At 38.2% G+C, this 12,936-nt stretch overlaps 1 protein-coding gene across 1 annotated transcript in view; it reads left to right on the forward strand.

Annotated features, from left to right (window-relative positions):
• The first annotated feature begins 983 nt into the window (after nucleotides 1-983).
• LOC150076012 (high affinity cationic amino acid transporter 1-like) overlaps nucleotides 984-12,936 on the forward strand; it is a 54,334-nt gene continuing 42,381 nt past the window's right edge. The window contains exon 1 of the mRNA XM_090387129.1: nucleotides 984-1,360. Coding sequence (XP_090243255.1) covers nucleotides 1,240-1,360 — 121 coding nt within the window. The 5' untranslated portion in view covers nucleotides 984-1,239. The remainder of the gene's footprint in view (nucleotides 1,361-12,936) is intronic.

Genomic DNA, 12,936 nt, shown 5'->3' on the forward strand with positions numbered 1-12,936 from the left:
AAGTTTATTTGTTTGTTTGTTATAACTTGTATTGTTGCAAACATACTTGCATGATGGCAACAATAATTTATTTTCTACTCGACCAAATTTAATGAAATTTTGCACAGAGCTTCATCCTAGCTCTATACTAGAGTAAAAACTTTGAAAACTCTGAAAATTGCAGTAGTTTTTCCAGGATAGTGGAAAATATGATCAAGGAAATTTTATCACGTAATAAACGGGATAATGTGGACGTATAGCATATCGTTAGAAAGCTAAGGAATTTAGAAACAGAAATATTAAGATGCAAAAAAAAAAAAAAAACTTTCGGAACTGGGAAATGCGTTAATTAGAAAACGCATCTGGTTTCAAGTCACCTGGTGTTTTCAAAATGAATGTAATTTTTTTCTTTACAATTAAACTCTGAGGCTGGAAAAGAGTTGTGAACATTTATGAAAACATTCTTCAACTTGGACATGTCATCAGATCTTTCGATAAATACTAAACGTAATGGAACTATAGATGGTGTATTTAGTCGTGAACTAAAATCTCTTGAATGTAAAAATTATATATCCTACTTTAGTCATCACAGACCAATACTTTCAGTAACCGATAAGTAATTATTATTAATAAAATAAAAACATTGTTATATTATTATCCATGAATTTTATTAATATCTGAAAATTAAAACGTTTTTAACGCCTGCCGATGACTCTTAAATGTAAAACACATTAAATATGCTAGCGTCAGGACATATTATGTATCTGGTACAGAATTTTTTTTTTTTTTTTTTTTGTTTGCTTGCTTGTCAAAATCCTTACGATCCATATCATTTTCAAGACTTTACGACTTTACCGGATATCTGTACAGCAACACGCAGGAAGAAATATTATTTTGCAACGAGAGAACGTCTGTGATTCCAGCACTCTCAGTTTTCGTTTCAGTGATCACCCTGCACTGCGTGGCGCTCTGAGCCAGTGACTGACGGTAGACATTACAGCACGTTCGGATACCAGCTGCCGAGCAGCTTCTGTTTCCATTGATCAGAGATGTTTGCGAGTCTCCCAGATTGGAGATGCTGGCGTCAGAACGCGTTCGTTACGCTCTCTATACGAAGGGGGTCTGCTGAAGTCGTAAGCTCAGGGGACACCTCATTGACACCACTCGAAGAGTAACCTCCTGCAGCTCGTATTTCTCGGACCGCAGCAATTTACGTGAAGAAATCATGAGAACTTACTGTCTCTGTCTCTGTCATTAAATATGGAGGAGACCTTAGCCTCGATATGGAAAACTGTGGCCCGCAGGAAGACAACTGTATGTCCTGGAGACGCGGGTCAACAACTAAGAAGATGCTTGACGATCGTGGACGTCACTTGTCTAGGTAAGTATCCTCAATATGCTTTTAAATACTCGTTGAATATTGCTGTAGATTAGAAATAAAGTCTGCAGCTGATTACGATAAATCTCTAGCAGTTAAAAATCTCTATAATTCCAACTATTATCAGTTATTTTATCGTAGTGTGTCACTAGGTTAAGATTACATCCACGCTCGGCGGTCATTAAAGCTATTTCTATGCAAATTGAAATATTATTGTACTACTTACGTTATTCTTTTTGCTGCTGCTAAATAACTGATCTGGAATTAGTAAAAGCATTTCGAGAGATATTTCTAGAAATTACTACTAAGTGAATTAATCTGCAAATGACAGCTGCGTTAGATAAGCACAATTAATGGCAGTGAACTGTGGCAGACGATTAACATTAAATTCGGATAAAAGATAAACGCAGAGTGTCGCTGTACTTTGAGAATCGCAGAAAATAAATATTGAAAATAAATGTAATATTTAATAAATTAAAATTAATTCGCTTACTCGCATAATCTTACATAATCCATAAACCTATATAATTCTGTAAGCGTAATTCTAATAGCATACAAGCGTCTAATAATTATTGAAAACGATTCTACTAACAGAATTATAAACATTACTAATTTTTTTTAGGAATAGCTAAACGAATAAAAGTTGTCTGAAATTTTTCGTAATTTTAAGAGGAAATAATAAATTAGTATTATTAATTTGTTATTAATAATGAAATATTCGAAAATAATAACAGAGAGAGATATTATTAGATTTTTTCTATGAGTCTGCTTTGTATATATATATATTAGTATAATAATTTTAATATATATATCAGCTTATCGTTCTTAAAATTAGTTTCAATCTTAACTCACTGTAATAAAAAAGGGAAGATAGGACCTCTCTATGCATTTTTCTGTAAAACTTTTACAAAGAACCTGTTCTAATTAGCATTTGTACTTCCATCACTTTCTTTAAAGCTTTTATAATAAGTGCGGGTGGCCCAATTACCGTTCATTTATAGTTCAATTGCATATACACCGAACTAGCTTTTCTTTCTCTTCATTTATCTCTTCTGTTTCTATTCATTGAAACTGCCTTCCTTCATATGTATTTCCTGAAAATCAAGTCCGGTATCAACATGTTTCTCCTTACATTCAACCCATCCTCATCTCATCCACTGAATACTAAATGTGTCAGAAACCTTTCTTTTATGAGGAACTGATTAAAAACATGTATTACTATGTAAGAGAACATATTTTAAAAAATATCTATATATATTGTTAATTTCCTGTAATGAGCTATAAACTGAAACTCCAAAGCGTTTGTAAACTCTCCTATGCATCCACTGATTCCACAAAATTTCAGTGCACTAGGTTTCATTCTGTTACCAACGCAGACAGAATAAGGAAATTGAGCCAGGCGTCTTGGGAAATTAAACCGGAGAAGCTATTGTTATTAAAATTGCATCTGTGTAACTGAAAGAGATTTTAAATTAACAGTCCAAGTTCAGTATAACCGTTTAGATTAGTAAAGTAAATAGTCTCCATCACGAGGCAAATATTTTTAGACACAAAATATATATGCTAGAATTTATTATTAACATTAATCATAAATAAATAGGACTAATTAAAAAGATAGATAAGAAATTAGTTTAATGTTAGCCAGTAAGAAGTTGAGACGTCGGTATATCGTGCATCGATATGTACGTGTACGCATAGTTTTCTGTTTTCCAGAGAAATGAAGGAAACGCTTTCTCCTGAAAGCGTAATGTGTCAGAAAAAGCTTTGTCATTTGCGATTCAATGAAATGTGCTTATGATAAAATGTTGAATTGTCTTTTCTTCTTCTTTCATTATCACACGTAGCAGTTGCAGTTTCTTGTATCTGTATACTTCATGCGCTCAATGGTAAGTTTATATATTTGGTGGTTGAAAGACCTCAGTTTCTGAAGGGGGGGAAAAAAACAAAAAAAACAGCATATCCTAGGAGTTAGGTATAGGTCCCAAAGACCTATACTCAATATCAGGTCTCTACTGAAGACCTGATATTGAGGGGTATGAGTGAAATAACTGGGGAGCGGGTATATTCTCACTAGCAGGTGTGACAAGAATCAGGGGACACAAATATGAAATTTTAGTGGGGCATAACAGAATAATGTATTTTATAAAGTTTATATTTGGTCAGTGTGCCGTAGAACATTAAAATTACCTCCCAAAGTGGCCGAGGCCAGAAGTTTAACAATGTCCAAAGCGGAATTCTGAGTCTTGGTGTTTTGGTGATGTCATGGAAAAGGGGATTTTTTTTTTTTTTTTTTTTTTGACAGATGCAGAGAAATCGCTTCCTTGGATTACTCAGCCATTTTAATACTAAAGCTTGCCCGAGACCGGAGAGTGTGAAAAAAGCCCATAACCGAGTTATTGCTGCTGTTAAGGGCTTTACGGCGAAGGTCAACTTCAGGCCAAATAAAGATTATAAGACCAGTTCTACTTAAACCCGAACTTTTTCAAACGGTGTGCAAGGAGTGATAACAAACACTGCACCATTACAAGGGGTAAGTGCAGCTATATGCGTAGTGGAACACACAGTGTTTCTCTATCTCGTTTACTTTTTTTTTTCCTTTTAAATTTAGTAACGTACTTTTAAAGGTAACTAATGTTGACTTCTATATTGTTTCACCAAAATAATGCGAATTCTTCCATGACTTGGTCATATTTGTTGACGAATTCCCAATATCTTAAATGCAACAAGGCAGATCAGGACATTTCCTTTAACAATGGAGAAGACAAGTAACATTAACTAGTTCGTGAAAAGTCATATGCATAACACAGGTTTTGGATAATGTTCAGATTTGGCATGGCTAATTCTGATCAACATAATACAGAGTAATCACTGAACAGTTGAAGGCAGGTGTCGCCTTATGTTTAGCAGAATCTGTCATGCCAAATCTGAACATTATCCAAAACCTGTTATATTAGGGCCACCCGAGAACGATCTCATCTGCCCGTGCGCTTAATGTCCATAAATTGTGTGTATTATCTGGTTGATTTTTTTGTTTTTCTGGACGAAAAATCAGTTTCCGGACAGAAAAACCTTGCAGTCTACCCCTGACACCAACTGACTCAACCAAGAAGTGAGAAAAAAAAAAGCTCATAAAAGTTCCTCGCATCATTTATGGAACTCGAATCCAGACCTTATCCGCATGGTGTACAACCTCCAGAGGGACTGCGCATTTTGACATTATGAGATCCAGTAATAGTTGTTGTCGGGTTTTTAGGTGCATCAGCAACTCAGGCCATATTGCGCCGTACATTTGCTGTTTGCCGAACATAAATAAGTTCAAGGCAGAACTAGACAAGCATCTGGAGTGAATGGATAGGTGAAATGGGAAGGGGTTTTTTTTCGGCTGATGCTGTATAAGCGTGCTTTCTTGCATCATATGCCTCTACTAATGCCAATAAAACCCGAATTTCCGTGAGAAAAAAACCATGCTACCCTTGCCTGAAATCGACTAACTCAGTCCCGTTATGAAAAAGGCCTATAAAAATTCCTCGCGTCATTGACAGGATTCGAACCCAGATTTTTTAACCTGGTGTGGGGAGGACGGCGATTATAAAAAGTGTGATACCCACGAGGGCCCTACTAATAGTTGGTTATGTTGCAGAAACATATCCCAAAGCTGCCACATAATTGAAAACGTGCAGAAGCAGTAGACATGACGCCTTGTCGATCAATTCGGCCCTGGAAAGATTGTGCAAGGCTCAAGGGGTAGAATTTTTTTCAGCCTGGACTGTACTTGTTAACAGGAGAGATTGCTTCTACAGGGATGGGATACACTTAAATAGAAAGGGTGCAAGAATATTTGCTGATGCTATCGAGGCAGTGTTAGGTGGGTCGGAAAACTGCTAGCTTGGGGGGATACAAAGACTAATAGTTTAACAGTAACCGCAGGCAGAGGTGAAGGTGATTCTTGCACAACTTCTATTAGAATAAGAAGCGACCTGGAGCGAGGGGTGTTGGGGGTTTCAGGGACGGATGGCAGTCATCCTGGAATAGTTGGGTATATGGGATGTGTTAGGGTAATAAGGAATAGGCATAGGAGCATGTATGCTTGCATGTATACCAATGCTAGAAGTATAGTAAATAAATTTGATGAATTTGAAGTGTTGGTCAAGACATCAAAGGCGGATATTGTTGGGATAGCAGAGACGTGGTGTCACAAAGATATACGGAATGCATAACTGGAATTTGGGGAGTACAATGTGTACAGAAAGGATAGACAGGACAGAAAGGGAGGAGGTGTTATGCTGTTAATTAAGAAAAACATAAAATCAAAAGAAGTGCATCCAGTTGATATAGATTGACAGTGCACTGTTGAGTCAGTTTGGTGTGACATAAGCACTGCAAAAGCAAAAATAAGAGTAGGAGTGTGTTATAGGCCTAATGACTCGAATGGGTACAATGAACAATTGTACAGAGAAATAGAGTGGGCCAGTAAATCAGAATGTCTTATAATGGGGGATTTTAACTTCCCAGATATTGACTGGAACTTGTGGGTTGGTCACTCACACACTAGTCAGACTTTTGTGGATTTATTGGATGATTGTTTTCTGCAGCAGCATGTTCGAGAGGCAACCAGAGAAAGTAATACTCTTGATCTGGTTATCAGCAGTGATCATTCGTGTATTAAGAATTTGCAGATAAAGGAACCACTAGGTGGCAGTGATCACAGTGTGCTGAAGTGGGATTTACTCAAAGAGGTAACTACCGTCAGGGGTAAAGGAAAGGGTTTTTGCTTCCGTAAAGGGGAGTACAGTGGTCTCAGACAGTTTTTAAATTCTGTACAGTGGGATCGACTGACGATGTTACAAACAGTAAATTCTAAGTGGGAAGCATTCAAGGAATTAATCGTGGAAGCTACTAGACTTTTCATACCGATGAAGAAATATTGTTCAAGGTTTAGGCCTAAATGGTTATCAAATGAACTAATGAGACTCGTGACAGAGAAGAAAAATGCATGGGATGCATATAAATTATCAGGCGACGCAGAAACCTGTAGCAGATATAAGCTAGTCTGTAATCAGATCACAAAGGAGGTTCGGCAGGCAAAGGCGGATTACGAGAAATCTTTGGCAAAAGATGCTAAGAAAAACAGCAAGGATTTCTTTACTTATATAAACTCTAAAAGGAAGGGGCTGAATATGATTGGTCCACTTGACATCGATGGTTCGACTGTTGATGATCCTGCTCAGATAGCAAACAAACTGAATGAGTATTTTGCATCTACATTCACACGTGAGGAATCATTACAGTTTGAAAATGGAAGAAGGTTATCAAATTGTAGCAGTGTGCTTAATGATTTTGTAATAACTGAGAGCAAAGTGGAGGAGAAATTGTTGAAGTTAAACATAAGAAAGGCACCTGGGGCGGATGGGATCTATCCAGTTATATTAAAGGAGGCGGCAAAGCAACTAAGCAAACCCTTAGCCATAATTATGAGAGCATCCTTGGACTCAGGGGAGGTTCCCACGGACTGGAGATGTGCAAATGTGTCCCCAATTCACAAAGGAGGTTCGAAGGGTGACACGAATAATTACAGACCAGTTAGTTTAACTTCTGTTCCGGGTAAAATAATGGAGTCACTGGTTAAAGATGCATTGCAGGATCATCTAGACAAGACTGCAGCAATAATTCAGACACAGCATGGGTTTGTTAAGGGAAAGTCTTGTCTGACAAATTTGATTGGTTATTATGATGTGGTCACAAAGGAACTGGATGCAAAAAATAATTTTGATATCATATACTTGGATTTCAGGAAAGCTTTTGACACTGTTGCGCATGGAAGACTACTGTACAAATTGGAGCAGAATGGTATTAAGGGTAAGTTGCTACAATGGATAAAAGGATGGTTAAGTGGGAGAAGACAGAGGGTGGTAATCAATGGGTGCTGCTCTTCGTGGACTAATGTTATTAGTGGAGTCCCACAGGGTTCGGTGTTGGGGCCACTGTTGTTTTGTATATTTATCAATGATATTGATGAAGGTATATCAGGCTTAATGTCGAAGTTTGCAGATGACACGAAGGTTGGCAGGGTTGTTAATGACAGTAATGGCAGTGTGCTACTGCAACAGGATCTAGATAATTTGGGCAGATGGGCTAAGAAGTGGCAACTGAAGTTTAACCTTGACAAATGCAAAGTACTGCATATGGGTAGAAGTAACCCCAGAGAAACGTACCAACTGTGTGGTACTACACTTAAGGTGGTAGAAAATGAAAAAGACCTGGGAGTAATTGTGCAGTCAGATATGAAGTTTTCTGAGCAATGTAGACAGGCTGCTAGGGCAGGTCATGGGGTTTTGTCAATGATATATAGGAATTTTGCTAGCAGGGAAAAGGAGGTGATTGTCCCTCTGTATAAGGCAATGGTCAGGCCACGCCTTGAGTACTGCGTACAGGTCTGGAGGCCTCATTTTAGGAAGGATGTAGATTTGCTTGAGCGTGTACAGAGAAGAGCAACACGATTGGTGAGGGGAATGAAGGGATCCTCTTACCAAGAGAGGCTTAAGTTCTGCAAATTGCAGTGGCTGGAGACTAGGCACCTGCGTGGTGATCTGATTGAGGTCTATAAGGCCTTGAATGGGTTGAGCACGCTGAATTCTGATGGGATCCTCCCACTTGTTCAGAATACGAACCTACGGGGACATAAGTTCAAATTAAGAAAGGATAGATGTAGAATAGATGTGCGGAAATTTGCCTTTAGCCAGCGGGTGGTTAATTGCTGGAACAAACTTCCATCTGTCGTTGTGGAAGTTGATAGGTTAAATAAATTTAAGGAGGAACTGGACAGGCAATTGGAGGGTATGGTGTGATTTTTTTTTTTTTTTTTTTTTTGGCTGATGCTGCATAAGCTCCTACACTGCTTTCTTGCATCAAGTGCCACTACTACTACTACTACTACTACTATATTGTACGTGGAGGTGTCAAGCACAGAGGAAATTGACTCTGAAAGAGGGGAAAGGATCCTCTAGAACAGTATTTCTCAACCTTTTAGTGTAAAGTATCCTCTTTTCAAAAAACAAAAAAATAATTATAAATAAAAAAATAAACACCAGTAGTGCACCTACAAAAATTTGATATAATTCAGTTTTCTTAATTTCAGTTGTGTTGCCCCCCCTCCCAGACTTCTTTGATGTTCCCCTAAGGGTATGCATATCAACGGTTGTGAAACGCTGCTATAGAGCATGATTTAAGGAATATGGTGTAGTATTAGCATGCATGGTGTGTGTGATGTTGGTATTCTTTACACATCAACATAATGTTCTTAATTCCTAATCATGTAGAATAATAGGTTGCTATCACACTGTACACCCGACGAATTTTTATACATACACGAATCACATGATAAGATTGCGTGCATGTGTATAGATACACATGCACGCACACTTAACATGTGATATTAGTTTACGTACCATTACATTCTTGTAGAGAAAATAATTTCCATATTGCTAAGGAAGTGCATCAGAGCAGAATAAAAGATACTTAGTCATCTTCATAACAAACATCACTGGAAATTTTGAAATCTATGGGAGGGGCGGAATGCAGATTGTAAAATTTACGCACACTCATCGTTTGCTCACAACCGAAATGTTTTCAAATAGTTGCGTTTATTATAAAGGCTACAAACGAAGTGTAAGAATCTGATAATCAATCCTGAAAAGACTCAGACAGCCAGTTGAGCTTTGTCTATTAAAGTGGTATGGAGTAGAACGACAAAGAAATTGTTGTCTTTTAAGCGCCAAAGAAATAGGTGAACGAAAAATCTGAGTCTTCGGGAGGGTAAAGGTCGTACAATCCTCGTGAGACAGTGACTAATTTTGTGGTCGCAGTGAACAAATACCGTAAATATTTCTCCTGTCTTCACACAGGATTCGAAGTCAGGCGTTTTACACACGGTGTTGAAGGGCAGATGAAGAGAAGACATTATTGTTGTCCATGCCAAGCAGGTACAACGCGTGTATTCTAATAACACTGCTGGAATTTGGTATTTAGTTCTCAGTTTATTATTTGGGTATTAACAGTTACTAGGCGCCCAAGAAATACAAGACCAGAAAGAGCTGCTCGTTCCGTACCAGATTTTAAATAAAAAATTAAAAAAGAGAAAGAAAGGGAGAGAAAGACTTCGGTGGCAAACTGAAATTTGCCACCGACGTCTTTCTCCAAAAAATACCAAGAAATCAGCGGATACTTCAGGAATTTAATTTGAACGGATCAACAGATTTCCTGTTCCATGAATTATGGAGAGGGAAAGCGTCCAAAGTTAGAGAAGCTATTCCATTCTGCTTCATTTTAATTTTTTAACTATTTATTTGTTTAATTAATTATCTAAAAGGCCACCATAGAGATGGACAACAAGATTGGTGAGGGGATCAAAGGGGTCGTCTTACCAAGAAAGGCTTAAGTTGTGCGAATTGCAGCGGCTGGAGACTAAGCACCTGCGAGGTGATCTGATTGAGATGTATAAGGCCTTGAATGGGTTGAGCACGCTGAATTCTGACGGGATCCTTCCGCTTGCTCGGATTACGAACCTGAGGGGCATAAATTTAAATTGAAGAAAGGCAGTTGTTGAAGAGTTGTAGATGTGCGGAAATTTGCTTTTAGCCAGCCGGTAGTTAATTGCTGGAACAAACTTCCATTTGTCGTTGTGGAAGTTGATAGCTTAAATAATTCAAGGAGAATCTGGATGAACCTTTAGAGTGAATGGATGTGTGAGGTTTTTTTTTTTTTTTTTTGGCTGATGCTACATAATCTCATGCGCTTGCTTTCTTGCATCACATGCCTCTATTACTACTGCTACTACTACTAACTCAGCTATTTTGTGAAAAAGACCCATAAAAATACCTCACGCCATTGATAGGATTCAAACTGAATTCTTTCCCACCCAGTGTGGGGAGGACGGTGGTTATACTCACTTTTCTACCGACGAGACCACTTCATATTAACTACACAAGCACTGTGGCATAGAAATAATCATTATAATAACTTTAATGTTATTATTTTAATATTATTATAACCATAAATTATATAATTCAAGAAATTTTTACGTATCTTTTGTCGAATTATAAGCTGGTTCAAATTCACCATCGTTATTGAGTGTAACGGTTGTTTTCTTGAAAATAAAAATATTTACGAAAAAACAAATAGAGATTGAACTTGAGGTCAGAAGCACTTTGAAACAGTTTAATCTAAATCAGAAAGAGTTCTAATCCCATTTTATACATATCTGCAGAACACGTTTTCATGATTCTGATCAAGAATTTCAAGTGCAAAGAATGGCGAACAAACATATTATTTCCTTATCCAATAAAATTCGTGTCGATACCTCGATGGGCAGTCATGCTACCCATTTACTGACATGCTGAAAGGGTAGAGCTTATTGATTACGTAGCGAGAAACTGCACAAGCAAACAGTAGACTCAGCTATGCGGAAAACAATTCAGGCAATCAAGAACAAGAGCGATGTCAATTGATCCAGCGTTTTGTTTCATTAAAATAGTGCGAGCCTACACGTCTTCAATTGCCGTAGCTGCAAGTCAGAAATGCAGGAATCAATTATCCACTCTGTCCCTCAGATATCTCTCGAAAACCACCGTGACTCCTGTTTGCTCTATGAACTGATGGAACATCTCATGGAAATAGAAATTATTTTGACCAGGATGCGAAGCTTAGGGTGAATATGTGGATGGAGAGACAGACCAAACAATTAGTTTCTACAAGGGGAAAAAAATAAGATGAAAATTATCAACTTTTATCTAGTAAATAACGATTGAATTAAGCTGTCAAACGCCAAATTTAAGAATATTATCCACACTTCAATTGTTAATAAGTTTAAGTACCTAATTACGATAAAAATCGTCCTCGTGGGTAGCACCGTCCTCCCCACACCGGCTGGAAAAGACTTGAGTACGAATCCCTTCGATGAAGGGAAGAATTTTTATGGGTCATTTTTCACAACATGGCTGAGTTAGTCGTTCTCAGGCGAGTGTAGCAATAGTTTTTCTCTCAGAAACTCGGATTTTTCGTCCAGCAAAACAGAAAATCGACTTCAGAACACACGCAATTTACAGACAACATACACGGAGCAACATGGCCTTAGTCGCCGATGATCCTAAACCCAACGACAATCAACGATAAAAATCATTCGAAAGAAACGTAACTTTTTAATCAATGGTAATGCAATTGAAGAGTGTATAGTGGGAACAATCACAAAGTTTGTCACCGGATAGTAGCCGTGTATGAGGCGACTATTTTAAGTGTTCCGATGGTCGAAGAAGTTCACACAGAACAGTAGACTATCCAGGACATCGCATGATGTCCGTGTTGATCCCCGATAACGTGAAACCCCCCTACAGCCCTTGATATCTTAACTCGGCCTCTAGCAGGCGGAGAGTACTGCGACAGTCTGCCTACATCCATGACGTTGCCTAGCTAATGCGATACTTCCACCCCCTGAAGAAAACGATCAGAGGTCACCAGTTTCGCTCAGATGATGAGATAAAGGAATCTGTTAGGCTTTGATTTCCCTACTAGCCAGAGTGGAGGGCTTAATACCTAAAGTGTATTTCGCCTGGTGACACCATTCGACCGTACCTCAAAGCTATGGATGTTTACCTTCACCAGGTGTGTCTCTGAACGGTTTCTTTCAAAAGTCTGTTTCATTTGAATGATCTTTATATAAATAAAGATATAAAAAATATTTTAAAAACCTCATACAATCCTATATTAAATTTATTTTTAAATAATATTCAACTTAAAGTAAATAAATGCGATGTGTGGCAAAGTAGTTCTAGGACTGGCGTTCGTGATGACTCAAGAAGTGGGCGTCCATTAACCTCTCGAAATGAGTAGAGTTGCAAAAGTTTCGGAAATTGTAGTAAGAGATCGATGTTTGACCCTCAGAATGATGGCTGAATTGGATATGAACAAGGAGACGATTCGTCAAATTCTGCATGCAGAATCTTCATGCAGAATTTGGAAGATGTAAATCTTCATGCAGGAAAAGGAAGGTCTGTACCAAATTTGTGCTGCACAGTTTCGTTGCTTCTTCTCATCGGATGATCAGAAGCAACGAATGGTGGCATCATTCGAAGATTTCATCCAGACTTGTCGAAACAATCCTAATTTTCTTAACGGTTTTGTCACTGGAGTTGAGTGTCGAGTGTTACAGTACGACCCAGAGATTAAGCACCAGAGCATGCTGTGGACTTCAAAATCATCAGCAATGCCCAAAAAGTTTCGTTTACAAAAGTCTGGAATCAAGACGATGCTGATCATGTTTTTCGACAAACAGGGTGTGATTCACAAGGAATTTGTGGCTGAAGGTGAGAGAGTAAATGCTGCGTTCTACATATGGGTCCTTCAACGACTATCGACTCGCATTTCCTTGGTGAGGCCGCAATTTCGAAAGTAAAGCAGCTAGTTCTTATTGGACAATGCTCCTACCCATTTTACACATGTTGTGAAGACATTTAACATGGCACTGTACAGATGAACCATGCACCCTACTCTCCTAATCTAGCATCCGCAGTCTCCCTCTTTTCGAAGGT

The sequence above is a fragment of the Mastigoproctus giganteus genome, chromosome 13 (assembly GCF_048544385.1).
Source record: "Mastigoproctus giganteus isolate SK-2022 chromosome 13, ASM4854438v1, whole genome shotgun sequence".
Classification (NCBI taxonomy): Eukaryota; Metazoa; Arthropoda; class Arachnida; order Uropygi; family Thelyphonidae; genus Mastigoproctus; species Mastigoproctus giganteus.